Source organism: Electrona antarctica (genome assembly GCF_951216825.1).
Source record: "Electrona antarctica genome assembly, chromosome: 14".
Classification (NCBI taxonomy): domain Eukaryota; kingdom Metazoa; phylum Chordata; class Actinopteri; order Myctophiformes; family Myctophidae; genus Electrona; species Electrona antarctica.
In genome coordinates, this window is record NC_136795.1 from 25,532,953 (window position 1) to 25,557,039 (window position 24,087).

General features: G+C 44.5%; 1 protein-coding gene across 2 annotated transcripts; it reads left to right on the forward strand.

Annotated features, from left to right (window-relative positions):
- Nucleotides 1–2,111: 2,111 nt before the first annotated feature.
- Nucleotides 2,112–22,744, forward strand: s1pr2 (sphingosine-1-phosphate receptor 2). 2 transcript variants are annotated; one of them, XM_079520131.1, is made up of 2 exons: nucleotides 2,112–2,493; nucleotides 19,698–22,744. In XM_079520131.1, exon 2 carries the CDS (start codon nucleotides 19,831–19,833, stop codon nucleotides 20,941–20,943), a length of 1,113 nt encoding a protein of 370 aa, XP_079376257.1. In that variant the 5' UTR covers nucleotides 2,112–2,493; nucleotides 19,698–19,830; the 3' UTR covers nucleotides 20,944–22,744. The 2 variants fall into 2 exon arrangements, with proteins under 2 accessions (XP_079376257.1, XP_079376258.1); XM_079520132.1 differs by lacking the exon at nucleotides 2,112–2,493 and adding an exon at nucleotides 17,697–17,811.
- Nucleotides 22,745–24,087: the final 1,343 nt, after the last annotated feature.

The window sequence follows — 24,087 nt, forward strand, 5'->3', positions numbered from 1 at the left end:
GCAGCAGATGGTATAGATAGGAGAAGGGCAGAGATGAGTACCATGGGAGGAGATTACCCAATCACTACTCCCCCAACACTGACTGGACTCCATTTACGTAGACGTGACAGAAGTCATGGTAATAGATGAGCTCTTTTGAAGAGGCTAGGTGCACCTTTGAAATGGTGTGTCAGTTTAACGGGAAGACATAACAGACGTTGTCAGATTGCATCATTGTTGTATTTGAGATTGTTCAATTGCCGCAATGCACTGACTATAAAGGTGCTGCGTCACGTGTGCTCAGGTGCTGGTACCCTGATTTTTAAAATAATATTCATGATAAAGTAAAAACGTAGCCTATACTACACATCATGTATACTTAAAGAGCAATACATGTTTATTTTGAGCTCTGGTGAGCTTATAATTCCCTAATGACTGTAAAAAGTCAAAACAACAACAACAACCTCTTGCATCACCACACTCCGTTTTCAATGCTAGTCATTCGATGACTTTCGTAGTTTACTACGAAAGTCAAACCCTGAAGTGATAGATTTAAGAATGTTTTGCCTGCTGTCATCAAAAATAAATAAATCTGCACCCCCCCATTCACAGCAAGGATAGACCCACAAAAAATCATAGCCTTATACTTAAGCCTTAGCTGACCTGCATTTTCTTTTCTTATAATAGCCATTGTATAATATTCTGTGCAAGGGATGAAAACAACCCACTTTGTCAGAAGCGATGATGTTGTTGAATGTAATTACATGTCGTCACGACAAAAAGTAACTGATATTTATCACAGTCATATTAGATCATAGCTTCGTGACTTCAAGTTTCCATGTGGTGTGGTGGCTGTCGAGTTGTTCACAACACAACCTGTCCTTTTGTAGTCTCTCAAGACAGACTGTTGCCTCGCTGTTTTCCCGAATATTTGACGATGGGATTCTCAGATTGGTCCTTTTGTATGTATATGGGTCTGTTGACAAAAATGGCATCTTGACCACCATCCAAATAATGTGAAAAGTATAGACTATAGTGTCTCTGTGTGGAGTTTGCATGTTCTCCCCGTGTCCCCTAGGGTAGGTACCCTCACAAAAAACATGCTGTAATCCTGGTCTCTAAACTACCTCCCCCTGGCCATCGCCTGATGGAGGGGAAAGGAACTGGTCGGAATAACGTGTTCCTTCCACACGCTATACGTCCGGCCGGGGAAACTCCCCCCTGTCAGGTGAAAAGAAGCAGCTTGGACTCCTCATGCATAGAAAGAAGCATGAGGTCAGTCCGCTGCCCCCCCAGGTTGGCAGAAGAAGTGTAGCGCCCAGGATTATATTAGATAATTGACACTGGGTGAAAAAAATGGGTTGCAAAATCGTGGGATAAAAATTAAAGGAAAAAAAAAAGTATATATAGACTAGAATCAATAATCACCAGAAGAAAGAAAGAAAGAAAGAAAGAAAGAAAGAAAGAAAGAAAGAAAGAAAGAAAGAAAGAAAGCTTGCATACAGTCTTGCAATATATAATAGATTTAACAGTGGTTTGAAAATCTATATAGCTGTAGAATAAAACACATGGATATTAGTTTGAGATAATTAATCTCTTAAAGAAACTGGGGAGTTTGGAATAACATATAAGGACCATCCTGGGATCTACTTAGAGTGAGAGGAAGTGAGGAGGTGGAACAGAGAGGATGAAAACATCTGGACTTAATTTCTATCCTTGAGAGCGGAAAATAGACCAGAAATATAGATATATTTTCAAATTAGACCTATCCACAAATCTAAAGAGCTGGATGAGTCCGACCATTTCGACACTTCTGACACGTCTGTGGACGGCCAAATAAACCTGGGCTCACAGCAGCGATTTCCAGTGTGGAAATGTGTTTGTGTGTGAGCGTCTCTCTCCTGTGTGTGTGTGTGTGTGTGTGTGTGTGTGTGCGTGCGTGTGTGTGTGTGTGTGTGTGTGTGTGTGTGTGCGCGCGCGCGCGTGTGTGCGTGCGTGTGAGAAAGAGAGAGAGAGGCTGTGAGCGTGCGCGTATGTGCGTGTGTGCGTGTGTGTGTGTGTGTGTGTGTGTGTGTGTGTGTGACCGCGTAATGTGCGCGCGCCCCTGACTCCCCGGACCCGTAGCCCGTGGAGCTGTTGTTCTCAGAATAGCAGCGGACAATCACAGACGGGGACGCTTGGAATAAGAAGAGAGACAAAAGAGAAAGTTCTTTAAAAGTCTCAAGTCATTGTCTTTAATGCTCTTAACGCTTCGGGAATTATCAGGTCTTTCTTTGCAAGAAGAGTCGCATTTGCTAATTCGGTGACTCCAGTACAGTATGGATTTACCAGTGACTAGGCAAGGAACATTACCCAGTCCTCTTGGAAAGTTTTGACTGTCATCATCATTGCTTATTATTGTCTTTCACTGAAGGAACGGGTATACAAGAGCCACGGTGGAACCGGTGACCACATGGTAGAACATTTAAGGACAAACCTCACACAGACGGTCTTTTCTACGATCACTCACATGGGGTAAGTTAGCCTAAAATGATAATAAACACTCGGAATGTTGCGATCATGTAAATGTTTCGGCCGCAGGTCCGAGTGACTGCAGCGAAGAAAACAAGAATGGTGATTAATGGTGTATGTCGCATAATTAAAACATATTTTTTATACAGTACAATCATTAATGCACAATTTATGCTAGCCTACGTGTAGGCTATATCTACACTTTTTGCGTCAAGGAGAGAGATAGAAGTGCATCCGGAGAGAAGTGTTCCTCAATCAAAGATCAGTTTCTCAACTCGTTGATCAATACATTCCAAGTAGATCTATTGTAGCCTAATGCCATGTAATCTAAAAAATAAATACGGACATTGTTGCTAAACACGATACTCCCCGAGTGTCATTTGGTGACACATTGTGTGAGTATCGCTGTGTGACCCGGCAGCCAACCTCAACCTGGGTTTTTGGACTCGCAGTCGCTGACTGTGACAGCTGTGTTTGTGGAACTCTGTGTCGTGTATTAATGAATTACGCTGTGTTTAAATATTAACACGCGTCCGTGTCATTTGGCCGAGGGCTCCACGGGAGCACACGGCATCATGGGAAAGTGTACTGTAATATATTAGCTCCATGGAGGGTATGCGCGTCCTCTATAGGGGGGTCTACCGCTTCTGGTGGCCCGTCGCAGTGCCTGCTGTGTCGCCCCCCTCCGATGTTTTTGGGGCTTGTTCATCCGTCACTCCAACCGAGGCATTGTGCTGAAAGGATGTATTAATAAGACAAAAGCTCCCATTATCCCATCTACTGGAGTTAATCTCTTGGTTTGGAGTTACCCTCCCCAGAGCCAGGCCGCAGACATTTAAAATTGCAAGCAATTTTAGAAAGAGAGAGAGAGAGTAAATAATTGTACTGCAACTTTGAATATTCTTTGATTGCAAAAAATCCTGTGCGATTTAGAAGGTGAAGTAATGACAAGCCCACTAATAGACCGCCTATATAATCATGCTGTAAAAACGTCCGGTTAAATCTATCAAGTATTTAGAAAACATCAGTAAAAGTAGGCATGTATGGTACATTATCCCGATTTCTTCCTAGATGAACGAGGGTGTTAGTTAGTGCACCTCGTATAATGCTTATTCCATGCTGACACAACAGCACATGGTGTCTTGTGGTCGGTTGTACATATAATTATGCAAAAAAAGAAAGAAAAACACTACCAGGAGGGATAATTGAGGTGTCAGTTAGTAAGTCCAGCCACACAGCGCCTCATTTGAAGAGTATACTGAAATCACAGTGAGATATAAGATGATAAGGTTGAGGAACCAAATGTTTATTACCCAGATAAAAAAAAACCTCAATCCATCATCCTCTCTTCTGCGGTGGGTACACGGTCGGTGTGGTGCTCATTAATGGCTTCTCTTAAAATGAGAAAAGCTCATGATGATGACATAACTCTTTTGCATTGCTGCTGCCTGGTGGTGATTGTGGAAACAGATTCCTCAAAGGCATTGACTTGAAAGCCGCGACATCCACTAGATAAACACTAGTAAAGATGTCTTTGTGATAACATCGTTGACGGTGTTTTGTGAGGAGGAAGTGTGGTCCGCAACCGTATAGGTGATGTTGTTGTGTCATCACCGTGTCATACACCGTGTGTATCTAGTGTTGAAAGAGGCCAGGAGGTTTTAATGGTGGGGATGTTGAGAGAGCATGAGGGTTGCAACTTGTTTGGGGACGTGTGGGTGCCTGGCTACAGGTTCAGGTGCTGCGTGTGTGTGTGCGTGTGTGTGTGTGTGTGTGTGTGTGTGTGTGTGTGTGTGTGTGTGTGCGCGCGCACACGCACGCTCGCGCGTGTATGTATGTATGTGCTGACCGGCTGCTGTGTGCTGGCTGCACACATAACGTGATATGGCCGGCCTGCAGGCCTGCCGTCTGCACTGGGGCCATGTGACCTCATGGCTGATTAGACCAGAACAAAAGCCCACCGCGCCACCGCCGCTGACCGCTGCCAGGCTTCTTCTCACAGTGTTTGCAGCACACTCCATCCTTGGCTCAGTGGAGAGCGACCTGGAGTGTTGCTGTTAACAGTGTCAATGGTGGCACGTCAACTTAGACGCTCCACAGGCTCTGGGGAGAATCAGGGCCTCACAGGTCTCTGGCACACACATGCTCTTGGACTTACCAGACCATATAGAGGGACTTTAAAATCCATTATGTCAGAGTGCAGGAAGAAGGACCCAGGCCAGCAGACCGTGATGACATCACACTCATAGGAGTTGCCCGCACAGCTCTCCGGTGCCCACCCAGCCAGCCAGTGCACTCAGCGTTCAGTAGCCCACCCCCTCCTCCATAGCACCCAGATGTGGCCCAGCAGCAACTGCTGTAACCCGACACTTCTTCTCTGCATCCCTCCTCGTGCGCAGAGGGGCGCACAAGGGACCAAGACAAATAGATGGGATGGATAAATAAATAGATGTATAAGTGAACTGGATGGAAAAATAAATGCGTGATAATTCAGTGGTGGGAACTGGAAGTGAGGGATTTTTTTTCTTTTCGGGACCAGGTCACGTGGGGGTAGGGGGGAGGGATGTGTCGGTGGGGTGGGGTGGGGTGTGGTGATCCCTGAAGGATGCTCGGGTTTCAGTGTAGGCCTGGGAGAGGCCCTAATAGGAAGCAGTGAGAGGTTTTCTTCCTCGGGGACAGCAACATCTCTTTTGTTGTCTACACACAGCCACTTTAGTTTAGCCATATCAGAGGGCTAAGAAACAAGGAGAGATCAGAGAAAAGGTTCCCTGCCCAAGGCGGCACGACTTTCACCTGGTTAAATGAAACCAGTCAGAATTAATAGGTCAATACATATAGGATTCGGGAAAGAATAGCTGTAAAACCCCCGGCAGATCACAGAGATCAATGTAGGACATGTGTTTAGAAAGTGCTGCTGGGCCTTTGCTCTGTGATATTAATAGTGCTTTGTGGTGCCACGGCCATGTGGGCTTCACAAGCTTGTGAGTTCTAACTGGTGTTTCCCCCTTTGCCTGAACAAAAAAAAAAAACACTTTCTTGGGTGTGGCAGCTGGAGCAAAATAAACGCCTTCTGTTCGCAAGCTGCTAGAAGTCAGAAGTGCAAGTCGCAACATACAGCATGCAGCTTCTCAGAATCACGGCCAAGAACTGGCAGTGACTCTGATGGGAGAAATAAATATGGACTACTCCTCTGTCTTCCCCCCATCCCCTGTCCGTATCCGTAAACACTTCTAGACTGTTGTAAGTCTTCACTTCTCTTAGCAGGTATATGGAAATACACCGACGCACAGGCACCACAGACGTACTGTAGTGAGAATGAAAGGAGGAGAGGGAGAAGTAGAGAGAGAATGTTGAGCTTGTACTCTCTGGATACACTATGTATGTTAATCTCTAGCGTGCAAGGCAAGGCTGTCATCGCTCTTCAGATTACTTTGCAACCGTGTGCATAAATTGATATTTGGCGAAATGTCCAATTTATGTATAAAAGGTTCTATCCATCTATTTAACGCTGAGAGTGTAAGAACAGAGTTAAATCCACACTCTGGATTTTACTGTTTGAAATATTTCCATCTATCACGAAGAGAAGGGGGAAAAAAATCCATCCGCTTTAAAAGCTCCTGTTACATGCCTTCCAAACTATTAAGACCCCCCATGGCCAGAAACGAATGCGTGTAGCAGCATGCCAGGATTTCCTGATGCTTTGTGCAGAGAGAAGGGGGTGTGTGTTCGCATGGTCTTGTGCTGATAAACGCCACTCTGCTGCTTATTATATTTTGAACATGGACCAATAATTCTAACTATATGCTGTGAGTTTAGTCCTACTGAATGAGGCTTTTGGACCTCAAAGTGGCATTTTTCATCACGTATCCATGCCCACAGACATGCACGTTACAGATCTTTCAGAAACAATGACATGGGAATTTAACATGAGGTTTTTATGGGTTTGTGCTGTGGCTTTTGGGACGGGCGCAGCAAAGCAACACTTTTCTCACTCTGCATAGGTTGCTGCTCAGCGTGATTTATGGATGGGAGCGGAACAAGCTCCCTGCTGTCTGCTACAGCGGCGCTCTTAATCAGTGCGGTCGTGTCGTGGTTTCCTGATGTCTGGTCAATCCTGAGTACTCTCCCTGCCCTGATCTTGGAACAGGTACACATGTGGAGATGCTGTGGCCTCCTTATTCTCTGTCCTGGCAGCCATTGTTATGCTCTTTGGCTTTGTTTGTGCAGCTGGAAAGCTCACCACCAGCATTACTTCAACACCCCCCTCCCCTCCTCCTTCACAGCAGAATCAGGGAGAAGAGAAGCCAGATGCAGCGGTCTTCTTGGATTTTGTCTTGCCCCATCCAGTCAGTGGGGCTTAGATCGTGTCTGAGGGGCGTGTCGAAGCAGCTTATATAGCTTGGAATTTAAGACTCGAGAGTCTGCCTGTCCTCTCAGCAAACCATTTGAGATTATCTAATGGCAGACAGGCTTGAAAAGATAGATGGATCCGTCATACATCTAAATCCTACATCTGACAGTATACGTTTGAACCCATACGGGTTACTTTATACTGTCAGACTTTAACGAACACTCTGGATTTGATTGTGTATCCTGTTTTGTCAGAAATAGCTGGTTGATCTGTTGACCTCCATTTGAGTTGTCTAAAAACATGATGGAATATCCAGCTTAAACAACGCTGGGTTCACAGTGCAGTTCAGAGTCAGACAATTTTGCTGAAACAGACAAGATAAAATGCATGTGGATGCTGTTTGCGTAAAGTAAATGTGACAACTGCTCAAACATGTCCTTTTAGAGACCGGCTCTGCCTTGGTCAATGTCAAGTAGCAGTTGCCTCGTAGTAAGATGGAGTATTTTAAGATCTGTCTGGTTGTTGGATCAGAAAATATCCCTTGACAGAGGAACCTAGCGTTGAATTAGCGTTGAACTGTCGTCAAAAGAAACTGAGCTCAGTGCTGTTGTAAGAAGTAAAACAGACACGCAATCCTGTAACTCTACAACCTCCTGAGGTACCACAGTCTTTATATGTGGCGCCTTTACAGAGTGCAGATTATTTTATTGTGGATACTTTACACTCTGGTGGTAAACCTTCTATGTATCAGAGAGGTCTGTGGATGGTGAAATCACAGTTCTTTTTCACACAATACATTTGGTTGGAAGAAAATGCAGCCGAAATGTGTCCAAAGCTCAAAGGAACAACTGTTGCGAATGTGGACACAACAATGTTTCTTCTCTAGGCAACCATGCTTTTCTCCAACAACAGATTTCCGTTAGATGGGCCTGTGTTTTCTCGAGAAGTCTGGCCTTTTCTTTTTTTTATAATTGTACAACAGCGGCAGATGGAGGAACCTCTATCAATTTATCTTCAGCATCTTATCAGTACTAGAGGCAATCAGGTTGGCATTGCACTCCTGTGTGTGTTCTATTGTTAGTTAGAGTTTTTGTTGTGCATTACGCCTAGACTACCTCTTGACCTTTTGCGGTGCGTCTGTCTGTTGGTCTACATTCTCATTCATTAAAGATTTTAGTAAACATGATATGAACCAGCTGTGTGTGTACTGTGATGATTATCTATTGTCACACAAGCGTCCTGCAACAAACACGCAGGCACGCACGCACGCACACACACACACACACACATGCTGCACACACATGCTGCACACACACGCATGACATGCTGCATATGCTGTGATGTCTTACATTCACTCAGTGACACTATGGTGCAACAAGCACCACTCACTCACTCATATGTACACTGCTCTCTCACGACACCCTCACGATATCTTTAACAAGGCAACAGAACATGAGAAGGGGTGGAGTTCAAGTTCTGGAGACAGAGCAGAATGGGAGCAGGGAGCCGGGGACAAAAGAGAAGTGAATAAGGATTGAAAGGCTTTCATTAGGGGGATACCTCATTGTATCGTATGTATAGGACATGGGAAGGTGTGAAGCGAGCACTGCAGGTCAGCCGAAACCTGAAACGGACACTCCTCAGGCCTCTCACTCAGCATGAGAATGGTCCACTCCTCCCTAGAAGTTCTAGTCTGGGTGGTTGAGGTCCAGCCCAGTGTTTGCCATGTCTGCTTATTATAGGCGACTTTGGGCTTCTTTTTCTGTAAAATTGCGTGTAAATAATTGTAGTTGCGGGTTGCGGTTTTCCGGGGCTTATTCCTAAAGTGTAGTCGCTTATTTGGGCTTGTTTCCTAATGTTGTTTAAACCAGTGATTCTCACACATTTTCATGTCAAGGACCTCCAGATGAATGTATTTGTCCAACTAAGGACCCTACATCTAGAAATATTTTGTGCCAGGGACCCCCATACAAGATTTGTGGTTGTTGTTAAAATGTTTCAAAGAATATTCCACAATTTGTCACATTTTATTTACATGATTGTTTTGAAAATAGCCTAGTCAGGCTTTTGGGCTGGTTTTCATAGTACTGGTTGCTTATTTATTGTCCAGCCCTACCAGCTGTAATCCAGCAAAGCAGAGGAGTGTCACTTTGCTGGTGCACAGGAGCCAACACCCAGTCTTGGCTCACGTGAAACAACATCAAATTTTAGTAGGTAAAACGAATGTACCTGAACACAAGCAGACCTGAAAATAGTTATACTAAGCCAGAGGCTATACTGTATAGTAAACCCAGCACATATTAGCATCCAAGTTTAGTCCTTTAAGATTGTACTCTGGACCTCTATTATTATACTTTCCCCCCATTTTCCTCTTTTTGATTTTTACAGAAACCATAGAAACCATGCCCTATACCACCAGAGAAAGTTTACACTGTCCCTATAACCATGCTTAGAGACAGTTCCTCTATCCTGTTCCCCTGTGCTGCTTTAGTGTTGTAACCATAGTAAACGGATACGAGGAAATGGGCCTAACCATAGCGTGTACTGTTTCTGCAGATATTCTATAATCCAGAATAGATCTTTTCCTACAGAATATGCCATAATGAGGTCTTTAATAGGGCATTTATAAGAGCACGACTGCCTCAGATGTGTTCTAAATAAATCCTACCCGATGTGTTTTTAATCACCTCTTTTGTGGCCATGTCTTTTGATCTCAGTAGTGATGTTTAAAATACTGCATGGGGAGGAGGGGTTGTTTGAGTAAGGAAGATGTGACTCGAGAAGCAGCATGAGAACGTACCTACGGTATTATGCAGAATAGAGGAAAATGAGAATATGAACATTTGGATTTCCCCAACAACCGTCATTGACAGGAACAGTTTGAGGTTACTTGAATATATTACATGAATTAACGCCACCATCTGAGGACAGTCCCAGCCCCCACCCTCAACCCCCCCGTGGGGAAGATTGTGGTGGTGGGGTGGGCTAATGCCTGCTGGTCATGGGTTACTTCTCCTGAGGCTCAATGGTTTCCGCCTTTTATACGGTCTTTTGTCACAGCTCCTCTCACTTTCCCTCTAACAGCTTCGCAGCACATAAACAGCTGCCGTAAATAAAGCGCAGCAAAGTCACGCAGACGGACTGGCTGGAGGTCGGAGAGCGTTGATGATCACCGACCGAAGAAGAGGGACAGACATGAAGAGCGAGAACAAGACAATGACAATGAAAAAGCTTTGCCTTTCTGACTGAACTGTGTCGACAGGCCCCCAGAAGACGCTGTGCTCAAACTGTCAGCGTCTGACGAGTGAAAGGGTAATCCCTAATTATATGATTATTAAACCCTGCGTATTGGGGACACCCACTCCCCTAAATATCCAGCGGCTTACACAAGCTTTTAATGACGCTCCGAGCATCATGGTGAAATTACCATAAAAACGGACAAAGAGCAAGGAAGATGCTGCGGCTAAAGATATGGTTACTCATTCACTAACCATATTTACACTAGTACTGTAAATACACTAAATGGTATAGGAAGCCACAAGCTGAAGAGTAAAGTGACTGCATGCTTAATAAGGAACTTCTTCTCCATCTTCCCCTATTTTTATTCTGTGAGACTATTAAGGAACACATCAGTGAAAATGCAACAGGAGAACTTCTCTTATTTTATTTTCATTTCTAAAAAGCAAAAAAAGTACGTCTCAGTATGTCTGGGACATTACTTGGCAAGTTTACACAGAGCAGGAAAGACATTTTTCAGCCGAGTTTTTTTTAATTTCATTTTCCTGTCTCTGACTCTTTCTCTCTTTCTTTTAAATGTGCCCAGTGGAATTCTCCTAAAAGCTCCACAATGTGAGATATCGCAGGCCTCCATCTCATATCTCCAGCCTGCACTGCCTCTCGAGTCTCGACGGTACGAGTCACAGAGCGACACAGAAACAACCACCCTTCACGCTCTCCGTCTCTCTCCTCTCTCTGCACTTCCCCTTGATCCCCTAAAAGAGTAAAATGGTGTGTAAAACATTGACCCAAGTGGACCCGTAGAGTGGGTCCACAATCCACACACACTCAAATTAGGGCTAAATCAGCGCTGAGGATTTCACTGTGTGTTAGCTTTTTTTTCTTCTTGTGTTTTCAACATAACAGAGCTTCCACTGTACTTTCCTCCTCCCTTGCATTTCAACTCCTCCATCCTCAGCCCACGCACACTGCTCCCCTGAGCACAGTGAGCGCCGTGCAACAGTATGTCAAGAGTGAAATCACTGCCAGCATGCGTCAGCCGCCCTCTCTTTCACTTCACTACTGGCCATTTCCCTTGTTTAGAAAAGCACTGCTAAAGAGCTGTGAAGTGAACATCCAGTCAATTGGAGAGTGCAGAGATGAGATAAGGGACTGTCTGGGAGTGATTATGTTTGTATTATTCTCTCTGCTTGGTAAATACTTGTTTACTGACGTACTCGGTAAAGAAGTATGATAATTTAAGTACAGATTGATTGTGGTTGCAGACAAAGCTGCTGTGTTTGCCATGGGAATAGCAAATCTACAAATAGTAGATCTCTAATAGCTTGTAGATCGGCTATTTTTGGAAAAGAGACACCGGCAAGCAGCAAAGTATAAATCAGGTTTTCTTTGTTTGGGTGGCGAGGGCTATCAGTTTGTCGGCACTGAGGCACATAACAGAGATAACGGTGCAGAAGGGCAGTGAAGGGCTGCCCTCTCTTCTCATTGCCTTTTCCTCTTCTCCCAGATAGAGCACCAGCGATGAGCGATCTCATGACCGAGGACAACATTTACCACCACACCCCCGTGAATGAGGCCGTTCATATGAGTCATTCCATGGTTCTCAGAAATAACGATTCGGCATTTGATTTACATACAATGTGTACACATTCTCATCGGCTTTCTGAACATGGATTTTCTGCCTCTGGGAAGTGACTGTGGGTAACAATCAATGGTGTTCCCATGCTGGTGTTAAAACAGATGGATGGAGCCCTGGATCCTAAGGCAGAAAAACACGCAGCCACATGCACATTAATGACATACAACAGCAACACGGCCTCAGCAGACAGCCTGTGTGCCACAGATTTTCATACTTTTTCGCTGTGCGTGCATGCAGTTTGGCTGCAGGGTTCGGGGCTATAGCGTAAAATGCCTTCTTCGACTATCTGATGCACAGGATGACTCACTCGTGTCATAGAAATGAAGAATATGATGAATCAAGTCGGGAGCGTACAGTACACAGACAAGGCGTGCAGTTTGTCACTTGCGAGAAATAACAATGCGGAGAATGTTTGTGGTTGTGTTGTATCTAGGCTAGACGTCTTTGTTCTTGATCTGGTAACGAGTGGCAGTGTGAAAGAACCTGTGGTAGTGAACCCTGCGTGACTCTATGGCTCTCATGTGTCCCAACACAGTTACAGCCCGACAGACAGACAATGCTTAGTACTGCCCGTCATTTATGTATAAACTACAAACAGTTGTGTAAAGTAAGTCTTTTTTTTTAGTTGTCAGTACTTTTACTTCTACTTCACTACATCTCAGAGACAGACATTTTACTTTTTACTCCACTACAATTATTTTAAAACATTAGTTACTAGTCACTTTGTAGATTATAAAACATGCATTAACCACTTCAACCCTGTATATACATTTCGGCCATTTGAAAATAGTCTATCTACAGGCTAACAATGTGTCGCCCTGCAGATAGAGAGAGACAGCTCTCTGTCCGGGGATCGCCACAGTTGAGTGGGCAGAGAGGCCGTCTGGGAATTGGATGGTTTGAACCCTCGGCATCGCCCATTCTAGGTGTCGAAATGCGTCCCTGAGCAAGACCCTTAAGCCCTAACTGCTTCCTTGGCACTGTATTAATACCCTTCCCTGATGATCTCAGGTCTACCATGACACACTTTGACATTTTGCCATGAGATGTGATTGATGCTGTTGTCGGACCATTTGGAGTAAGGGGCTTGCTAGTGTCCTCCTATCTCAGCTTCACCTCATTGCTCCTCTCTTCCTGCCTCAGTTCTGCTCTTGCCATCTCACACCACGCGTGTCAGCAGCACCTGGGGTGTCCTATAGTCTCCTCGCATAGCCAGACATTTCATAGCCTTGCCCGCTCCGCCTACTACGTTTTCTGAGTTCTCTGAAAGTCTGGCTTGTTTACCTCAGGGTAGGGCTGGGCAATATGAACTAAATCAAATAGCACGAGTCAAAGTTTTGACCAAATACGGCAATATATAATCATCAGTAATGCCTATGTAATATCCAAGTGAGAACAGCTAGCCTAGAACTAGTCACAAAATGTTATTTTAGAACATTATTGAAAGTATAAAATAAGTACAATAGAGGGTATGCGCGTGACATCATCATCATACCCGGAAGTTATGCGGGAACGCCTACTGAATGGCAAAAAACTACTTTTCTGGCCTTGATAGCCCATACATCCAAATAGAAAAGTCCTGTCTGATTGCATTAAACGACATTGAACTCACTTTGCCAAGTCACTTTGCCACTCGATTTCCCATTCACTTTATGCATGCGCAATTGTGCATATATACCCTCTAGTCTGATATAGGCTATCACACGGTATCAACATAATATTCATTTATTACCCAGCCCAACCATCAGGGGAGGGGTCAGGGTTATGCTGAATAGGGTGCAGAGCGGAGGGACTCGAGGGAGTGGCAGTACGGGATAATTAAAATGAGAGGCATAGCAGAGCACTTTCAGAGCGCAATTACACACCCACTCAGACTGCCATTAGGGGGACAAAACTGAAGAGAACAGGACAAATCACACAGTATATCCATGCTTTAGACACAGTGAAGGGTCCACTCCAGAGAAAACAAAAGTGTCCGCAACCATGAATCTAGTAGGCCCTTGATTTGGGCCTATGAGTTTTCCTCTAATTAATGGTGTTGAGTGATGATTCAGTTGAGGGGCGAGCTCAGAGAACAAGATGACACCAGGCAGTATCGCATGACATGTTCTGAAGTTGATTAAGTATATAAAGAATTGTATGGTTCACATTGAGTGACCAGAAGATAATGAGCTGAAATAGAATGGAAAGGAATAGAAATGATAAGAACAGGTACACAATAAAACATGATGGTCTACAAATGTAGATTAGTTGTCCTTCAACAGTAACATCTCTTATCATTGGGCATACAGTCTGCACTAACCATGGATCACACAAGTAGGCCTACATCTATGCTTACGTAGATGAGAGTGAATCAGTAAACAGATAAGAGCTAAGTAAGCAAGTCAAGACTAGAATATATCAGGTAGCGGACCCAGCTGGCCATGAAAGGTTGAAGACTGAACTGATGATTTGAAGTTGCTTTATTCAGAGATCAATGTAGAACTGCAAGAAACTAGGCATAAAATGCATATCAATAAACATATCCAACATCTCAATATCAGCATAACAAACAGTTCCATTAAACCATAATTACATAACCAATAAAATACAGTGCATACGCATACCTCAAAACAACAATATCAAAATACAATAAACCATAATTCCGGTAATATCCAACACAATAATAACATCAGAACCTAATCATTGCAAGTTGTTTGACAAACATTAAAGGAAATTCACCGTGTCCCCTTTCCAGCTGGGTGCTAAAGTGGCTTGAGCTTGGCATCCATTTGTTCCATGATTAGTTTGGCATTTGACCGTCCATCTGTTCCTTCAGCCTTCCTTTCCTTAAGCCTTGACCAAACCTTCCGTATCAAACACACATTTTGTGTGTAATGGTCTCATAGTGATACCACACTACCACAGTGGCTGTTTTATAGTTTGTAATGCTGTCTTCTGCAGCACCATGATGGGCGGCAGCACCACGGGTGAACTTGATTTCCTTCTAATTACTGATTTGTTCCTGTGGGTAGGAAATTCCCTTCAAATAAAAGCATTGATACCTGACTTTGGGCAGGACGCCCTTCAAAATAAAGCTTTCAGCTACAACACATTAGTGAACGTGAAAAACCTCCCTGGGGGTCCGTTACATAACATAGCAACTACAAAGATTACTTTTCAGCGTTTCTGATCAAATAGCCTGAGATCGCGCACGCACGCACGCACGCACGCACGCACGCACGCACGCACGCACGCACGCACGCACACGCACACACACACAAGGTTGTTTTGGGCACCTGTCTTTGGCAAGTCCCACTAGGTAGGAAAGTGGGTGGTAATGCATCTGGCCTGTTTGTGTACTGGTGTTGCCAATGCGCCAGCTTTTTGCAGAAAGCGTGAAGGACCGTTGACCGTTGAAAGGAAGTTCCCTAACACCATTAATTGAGTTTTCCTCTAATGAATGGTGTTGACTGAGTGACGATTCAGTTGAGAGGCAAGCTCAGAGAACAATGACACCAGTATCACATGACATGTTCTGAAGTTGATTAAGTATATAAAGAATTGTATTGTTCACATTAAGTGACCACAAGATAATGAGTTGAAACAGATATAGAAAAGAATGGAAAGGAATTGTAATGATAAGAATAAGCACACAATAAAACATGATGGTCTACACATGTAGATTAGTTGTCCTTCAACAGTTACATCTCTTATCATTGGGCATACAGTCTGCACTAATCATGGATTACACAAGTAGGCCTATCTATATGTTTACGGAGATGAGAGTGAATCAGTAAACATAAGGGCTAAGCATGTCAAGACTAGAATATATTATAACAACTAACTATAAAGATGACTTGGACTTGTTGGACACAGTTCCTGGTCAAATATAATGATATCCCACACACACAGCAGGCTGTTTTGTGCACCTGTCTTTGGCAAGTTCCACTGGGTAGGAAAGTGGGTGGTAACTGCTAATGCATCTGGCTTGTTTGCGTCCTGGTGTTGCCAATACGCCAGCTTTTGTGCAAAAGGTGTGAAGGACAGTTGAAAAAGAAGGAAGTTCCTTAGCACGGTCAGTGAATGCTCACTATATACACAGATTCATCCAGGTAAGCAAACAGTAAACACATTACAAAGCAAACAAGATAAGCTACAAATGTAAACGGTCCTTAGACAAGGTTAATCACCATGCTGCTTATCTAAGCCAAAATGTGTGTGTGTGTGTGTGTGTGTGTGTGTGTGTGTGTGTGTGTGTGTGTGTGTGTGTGTGTGTGTGTGTGTGTGTGTGTGTGTGTGTGTGTGTGTGTGTGTGTGTGTGTGTGTGTGTGTGTGTGTGTGTGTGTGTGTGTGTGTGTGTGTGTGTGCGCGCGCTCGTGTTGTGTGTATGGGGGGGCATTTGTGTGTGCATTGAAGTGTGTATCCTTGTGTCACGGCTTCTAGGCACCTTGTCCAGGTTTTAAGTGCTTTCCTCGGGAGAAAGTGGTGTGACAGGTAGCAGGTGTTGTAATAGAGTGCTGTTGTCGTGGTGTTTTGTGAGAAGCCACTCTGCTAATTGGGGCTTTTCAGGAGGTGTGTGTGGGAAATCCAAACATCACCTGGAGCCTTTGTGTAGCCGTCAGTCACATGATAGAGAGGAAGTCTTTTGAGGATTGTAAGTCAGCAATGATCAGCTTTCCTAAATGTCAGTCCTTGTATACTAGTATACAGCATCAGTACCTTTTTCTAAATATAATTCTGGAGGTTTATTTTATGCTTCACCTCAAAGTCTGATCATGATTGCATGCCTCAAGTCAAGTCAAAAAATACATAAACAGTAAACGCATGCATGATGCAGTTTCTCTATATTGATGTTGCTAATTTCCTTTCACTTTTCTCATTTGACTCCATCTGTCTTCTTACAATTTATTTTACTTATTTGCTCAGTTTCCTTTGTGTTCCTCTTCTCCCCCTCCTCTCTCTCATGTTAATGATTTGTTGTGAAGGCCGCAGCCAGTATATTGGCTGTATCAACTTCCTATAACCCTGTTATGGCTACAGCCACATACTGCATGCACTTTACACATGATACAAACATTAAATAATTGTTGTTAACTTTAGGCACTGGAACGCAATATCTGTGTGTAATCTAATACTTTGACATATTTCTCTCTTAAAATACAGTATGTTGTTCTCTTTGTTTGGATACCATAGTATTAAAGGAAATAATCTCACACTGGTGCAGCAATACCATTGTTTTGGGATTTATACTTTTTTTTGTGGCTTTGTGTTATGTCTGCCGCCTGTGACAGCATGACAGTGACGCGGGGAAGGTCGAATTCAGGGCACAGCTTTGAGGGAGGGAAGGAGGGAGGGGGGGCTTTGGAACAGGAGTTCTACTTTCTTGTCAACTAGTTGTCCGTGGAAACCATGTCGATGGCACACTGACTGACACTGCAGGGCAGGTCTGTGGCGAGACAGTCCTGTAGGGGAACCAGCCCGTCAGGTTTGGCACGCTGTCAAATCCCTTGGTGACAGACGCCACGGGCTCCTTAGTGACAGAGAGAACTCGAGCCGTCTCGCTATTTTTGCCAAAACACAGAAAAAAGATCACAGTAAAAGTGAGGAACATCAGCAGAACCGAGATGGACGTGAGACAAGATAGCAGGAAGCGCACAGTAGACATTGAAAGTGTCTTATCTGTACAAAAGAAAAAAGAGAGACTGCTTTAGACTGGCTGACTCATGATATCGTTATGCAGTAATGTAAGCAGTAATGTAAGCTAATCTAATCACGCTGCCTGGTACGCCGGGCGGGCAACACGTGCTCAGCCTCAAGCGCCCATTTGTGTGTTTTTACGATCGATGCTGACTGACCGTTGCTTGCAAGATGCTGTGCGTTGGTTGGGCCAGCAGCTACAGTGTTGCAGTAGCCAAATGGAAGTGTGCTCTGTCCCGAATTGAGGTTGAAGGGCAGCGCTCTCTCCACACTGAAGGAGACTATTGTTCTTTGTTCCTGCTTGAGGAAACAGTGTGCTGGTTATTATTGGCAACCGAGAGCAGCTGTGTGTTGAACCTGTCTGTGTGCAGCTGGACTGGACCAGTCGATGTCTTTCCTGAATGCACAATTTGGGGTTTGTAGCAGATCTGTGCACACATGTGTGCTATGCTTTTTAATGAACTTTTTTTAACTGTGTATATGTACGTCATATGTAATATGTAGTTGTATGTCTGTGTGTGTACGTGTGTGTGCGGCGCGTCTGTGCACTCAGTGTGCATGTGAGTGTGTACGTCACTGCAATGTCTCAGATTCCTGCCTTTGTGTCCAGATGCCGTTCCACATGGACGCTCTCTTTCTCTGTCTCCCACCCACACACACACACACACACACACACACACACACACACACACACACACACACACACACACACACACACACACACACACACACACACACACACACACACACACACACACACACACACACACACACACACACACTCTCTCTGTCTGTCGTCCTCTGTCAGTCTCAACCAGTCCCTCTCTGGGATTTAGGGTCACAGTCCGGCAGAACAGAGCAGTAAAGTTCTGGGCTTCTAGTTTCCAGTAAAGGTTTTAGTGGGTAGCTCTCCGGGCCAGCAGTGGAGAGAGGAGCAGTGGAGAGGCATCAGTATTGAGTTACCACTGGAGCTGACCTCCAGAAGGATCTTATTACCTGTGACAGGTTTAAGACATCAGCTCCAACTCTAATTAGATTTCCAGAAGTGCCCCTTTGCCTTCAACCCAGTAGCAACAGTCCATCTGATCTGCCTTGGGGCTTGTTTATAGATTACGGTACTATTTTAGTTCTCTATGGAAGATTGAAACTGTACCATTCCTGTCTAAGGTGTCTGTCACATTTGTAAAATCACAACTTTTAGAAACCACAGGTTTTGTGTATATTTTGCATACAGGTTAAGACTGCATTGTGATGGTCATTCAAATCCACCTCTAATTTGGATAAGCATGATAATTGCAGGTAGATTCAAAACAGAGCGGTTTTCTCCACACACTTGTAAAAGCTCCCGCCTCTTCCTCTCAGGTATCTGTTTACTTCGTTGTTAGCTTTGTGAAAGAGCCGGAACTGAGGGTTCATGATGGAGAGGTCCGGTTGATCCATGAGCTATGCTGAAGACAGAGGTGGCTCACTGGAGTGGAATGGTGTGCTCCACACAACAATACCGTGTGTTGACAGTCGAGTGCTTGGACGGGTTGGGTGGAATGTCCCCTTCGGTCTGAAACCAAGCTCCTGTCTGAGTGCTGCCTGCTACCACTTAACACATCAGAGCATTCGCTATTGTGATCTCTCTATTGATCTCAAAGAGGAAAATATTTAATCAGGCTGGTTTTTCTCAAAACTGGATTTTATGTTTTTCACAAGAAGCCATTGTGTTGAAGAGTCACCGCGTTGCTGATTTGATTTCCATCCCATTTCTTTCAAACAGCTTGAGACTGCAACTGTCTGTCTGTGTGGGCGTGTGGCTAGAGCGGTTGCAAACGGACACAGACAACGCTGTGTATTCACAACTCTGTGAACTATGTGGCCACACAATCCAGTGCATTCACTTGTTCCGTGATTCTTTTTTTAATTTTGAATCTTTCTGCATTTTTATTTTAGCAATACACACACACACAAAATAACACATCTCCAATTTGTAATGTATAAAAACAAATTAAGCATATCACCTCGATTCCTTGTGTGTAGAGGCATATTAAACTAAAGTCTTTGTTTGGTTTGCACTATATTTTTGTACCACTAGTAGACTAGAGACGCCCGAAAGGATGATGGTACCGGTTGGTCTGTCCAGCACTTTGGTCCCAAACAATGCATCTTGAAAACTACTGAATTCCAAAGGATGGACCCCTATTGATTTTGGTGCTTTGAGAATGACATTCTCTCTGAGAGCTGACGAGCCCTTTCAGTGCATGTGTTCCTGTCGCTAACCACAACTTTTCTCTCTCTTTGTGTTTGTCATTGCAGGTGACCTGCACGGGGCCCCTGAGACGTGACCGTGGGACAGGCAGTCTCCCTCCCAGCCTGCACCCTCACCTCGTCTCCCCGCTGAGAGGGAGCAATCATCAGCCCAGACATGCTCCGCTGCGCTGCTGCGTGAATGACTCTTTGCCGTAAAGCCGCTGTGCTCTGCCACGCTGTCAACATGAAGAGCAGGTATTCCCAGTACAACAATGGGAGTCTGATACGGTACTACTATGAAATCACCAAGGACTTGACCAGCCAGGAACTGGAGGATCGCATCAAGGATCGGAAAGGGCTCACCACCCTCAACATCGTCATTGTGGTCCTCTGCAGCTTCATCATCCTGGAGAACTTGCTGGTCCTAATTGCGGTCTTTCGCAACAGGAAGTTCCATACAGCGATGTTCTTCTTCATCGGCAACCTGGCCTTCTCTGACCTGTTGGCAGGCTCCGCCTACATAGCCAACATTTTCCTGTCAGGGCAGAGGACATTTGAGCTGGTGCCGGTGCAGTGGTTCATACGGGAGGGTACGGCGTTCATCGCACTGGCTGCCTCAGTCTTCAGCTTACTGGCGATCGCCATTGAACGATATATTGCCATCACCAAGGTCAAAGTGTATGGCTCCAATAAAACATGCCGCATGTTCCTCCTAATAGGAGCCTGCTGGGTCATGTCCATCCTCCTGGGAGGGCTTCCAATCATTGGCTGGAACTGCATCAACAACATCGATGAATGCTCTGCTGTGTTGCCCCTCTACTCCAAGAAATACATCCTTTTCGTGGTCACCATCTTCAGCATCATACTGCTCTCCATTGTCATCCTCTATGTGAGGATCTACCTGATTGTACGCTCCAGCTTTCAGGAGGCGACCAACTACCCGACGTACTCCCTTTTGAAAACTGTCACTATAGTCCTGGGCGTCTTCATCATGTGCTGGCTGCCGGCTTTTATCTTCCTCCTGGTGGATTCATCCTGCAAGATGAAATACTGCCCCATTCTCTCTAAGGCTGACTTATTCTTTGGCGTCGCCACCCTGAACTCAGCGCTGAACCCAGTGATCTACACACTGCGCAGCAAGGACATGAGGAAGGAGTTTCTGCGCGTGCTGTGCTGCTGGGGTATATTTAAGTGCGGACGCCCTGCTGACCGGTGTCTGGTCCCTTTAAAAAGCTCCAGCTCTCTAGAGCACTGCACCAACAAACATGAACACCACACGCCCATCATGCAAAACTGCACCACCTGCGTCTAATGAGGTGGAAACACGCACCCATGGGTCTATGTGCGTGTATATGAGAGAGAGCCTGAGTGAGAGAAAGAAGACTGTGCGTGCATGTGTGTGTAATAGAACAAGACATGTGGCTAAGAAACCGGATGAGAGAACATGTGTTAACCTCAGCCCTGACTGGAACACAGCCTTGTTTTAAAACACAACACTACAGTGTACACTTGCAATCAAAAATTGTGTGAAATCACAATCAATAGTCAATGGATCCACCCTTTGCAAGGGTGTGAGAGCTGCAAGGGTGTGAGAGCTGCAAGGGTTTGAGAGCGCAATCATTCTAGAGGGAATCGATTAAATGAACTCACAATTGAAGGTGAGATGTTTTTTTGAAATGTGAAAATGGCCTTTTGTTGGGTAATCTCACCAATTACAAATGTCATCTTAACATTGACTTGTTAAACATTTTGATGTACTTGCTTGACAGATGTTGTTTTAAGATGTATGTTGACCAGCCAAATAGCCAAATAACAAATGCATAACATCAGAGTTATGGCGACTTCTTGTGAACCTTTTCAAGGTCTGCGTTAATGCAAAGCTTGCAGATTTGCACTTTGTAGACTTGTATACAATTAGTGATTTTGTTTTTAATGGCTGTTACCCTCTGCCAGACTAACCCACAAGTATACAGTACATGTATACATCAGGCATGCCTATTCATTGCTGATAGGGGGCAATGAACTGCCCCACTCAACAATGCACTCCAGACAAGAAAAATACAAAGAAACCCCCCAAATCCAGGGCTGTATATGCCCCTTGTAACCTTGCATAGAACCCTTTGATTAACTGCAACAAACAAAAGTATTTTGCTTACATATATTGCATGAAATGTAATTTAACTCATTTGTAAGCGCTGATGTATATGGTATATTCCAGCTACAGCCTATCATGATTAACAACACCCTCACTCACTCTATTTCCTTATTGTCCCCCTTGCTTTTACTGTTGTCTTTTGTATGTTAACAGTTTCCTGAGAGGAAGGCTCAATCAGAAGGCACATTTCCTGAAGTGACTCGGCAGCACTGATAAATTTCACTCGATGACAGTCGTCCAATTGTCCGGACTTAACGGGACGGCTGTGTTGTAGCAATAGCGACAAACGTGTTCACTGGTTGCGTCTTCCTCACGGGGAAACAAGGCTGAATGTTAAATATGAAGTGTTTGGGGCTAGAGCTCCACTGTTGACAGTATTATTTATCATAATTGTGCAGCGTTAAGTTGCCGTTGACATGCAGAGAGTGGGACGAACAGGGGTTCTCACTCTCACTGTGAAGAAAAGCACCGCAAATGTAAGCAAAGTCTGTTGTGAGCATCCTGGTTTGATTTTTACAAGACCATTATGCCTTGTTGAAAATCTGTTAAGACGTGAGATCTGTTCAGAGTAAACACGGCTCATCTTTCTGAAAACCCCTCATTTCCCCTACAAATAAGGGGGGAGGTCTCTGGTTTCAAAGGGAGCAGGAGATGGGGGAGGGGGGTGGCAGGTCAACTCATGGGAGGTCAGCTTCATCCTCATTCTCTGAAGACCTACAACACACAGCTTCCTTCATCCATAGGAAGTCCTGTTTTCATTGTCCTGTTCCTGTTGTTCTGGGTTAGATGTTCTGGGTTAAACTAACCTTCCTGCACGCACGCACACACACACACACACACACACACACACACACACACAGCATGCACGCAAGCACGCACGGACACACACACACACACACACACACACACACACACACACACACACACACCGACTTGGGCTCACTATATTTCACTATAATTTACATACAAGTTTTTTTCCCCCACATTCAAGTAGAAAATGGTGCAAAGCACTTTGGCAGCTTTGATATCTGCTTTACCCCCAGGTTTTTCAGATGGAGATATGTGTTTTATTCTATGTACCTATCACTTCATTGTGTTGCCTAACTTTGTATGATTTTTTTTAATGTCATATATATGAATATTCCTGTATGTTTGTAAGTATGTATGTATCTATGTATAGTATGTATGAAATGTGTTATTATATGGAATGTCTTGTGTGCAATAGTCTTGTTTGTTCAATAGCACGCTGCCTGTGATAAATCGGTACAATCTTAAACACTAATAGAGGTACATAAGCGTATTGTTCATTGCATTCCCTTTTTTATAAAATAAATGAAATGCCAAAATAATCCAAGTTGTGATTGAAGTTGTTCTTCAAAAAGGGTGTTCAGAGAGAATGCTGTAGAATGTGTATGCGTAATCTGTGTATGGTATAACATCTGTGGAGATAAACGGCAGCTTATTATCTGCAGAGTAGGGTCTGCAGATGCCTTCGTATTGTGCCTGGATCCAAAGAGGTAATCAAAAAAGCGGTGTTCAATACAAACATGCTCTGACAAGGTCAGAAAAGTGCATGCTTCAACATGAAGACAGCGTAAAACGCTCCATGCAAAATGTGTCTCAGCCCATTAATCATGGCCCTCTCACTTTTTAAAATATTGTTCAATCGCTTTAAGGCTTGTGTGGAAAAAAGGGATTTATATGATGGGAGGGTGGGCAGAGGATTGTCAGCAGCCAGTGAGCAGGGGTAAGTAGGTAGGGGGTGTTGTCTGGGAGGAGTCTGATGCCTCATTTATGTCTGGGAGCCTGATGCCTAGCACATCTACAAGCTCACAACACTGTATCCACAGCTCGTCGTGAGTTTGTAAGTTGACTATTTTCAGCATTCGACACTGCTGTACGGCGAAGTGTAAATCAGACGTGAAAAGAGGCCCTGGGAGACGTCTTCTTGGCTTATGGGGAAGCTTGGGGTGAGGGGAAAGGCTGACAGAGTGGCCTTGGGAGAGTAGGGCCTGGTTGCTGTCAGACATCCAGGATTCCTGGGTGGGAACATTGGCTGAATCAGCCCCAGGAGGAAAGTGCTGGGAAGTCTGCCAGTTTTTCCAGTGCCCTGCAGGATGTGACATCACACTCTGAAACCTGTAGGTGAAGTTGTATACACAAAGATGTCCATAGCAGAGAACACATCATATATGCTCAGCCATATAATATATGGTAGGCTACAGGCCAGCTTAAGAAACGTCTTATGAAACCAAACACAAGCACAAGGCCCTTGGGCACATTCAGAAATAAACAGTCTTA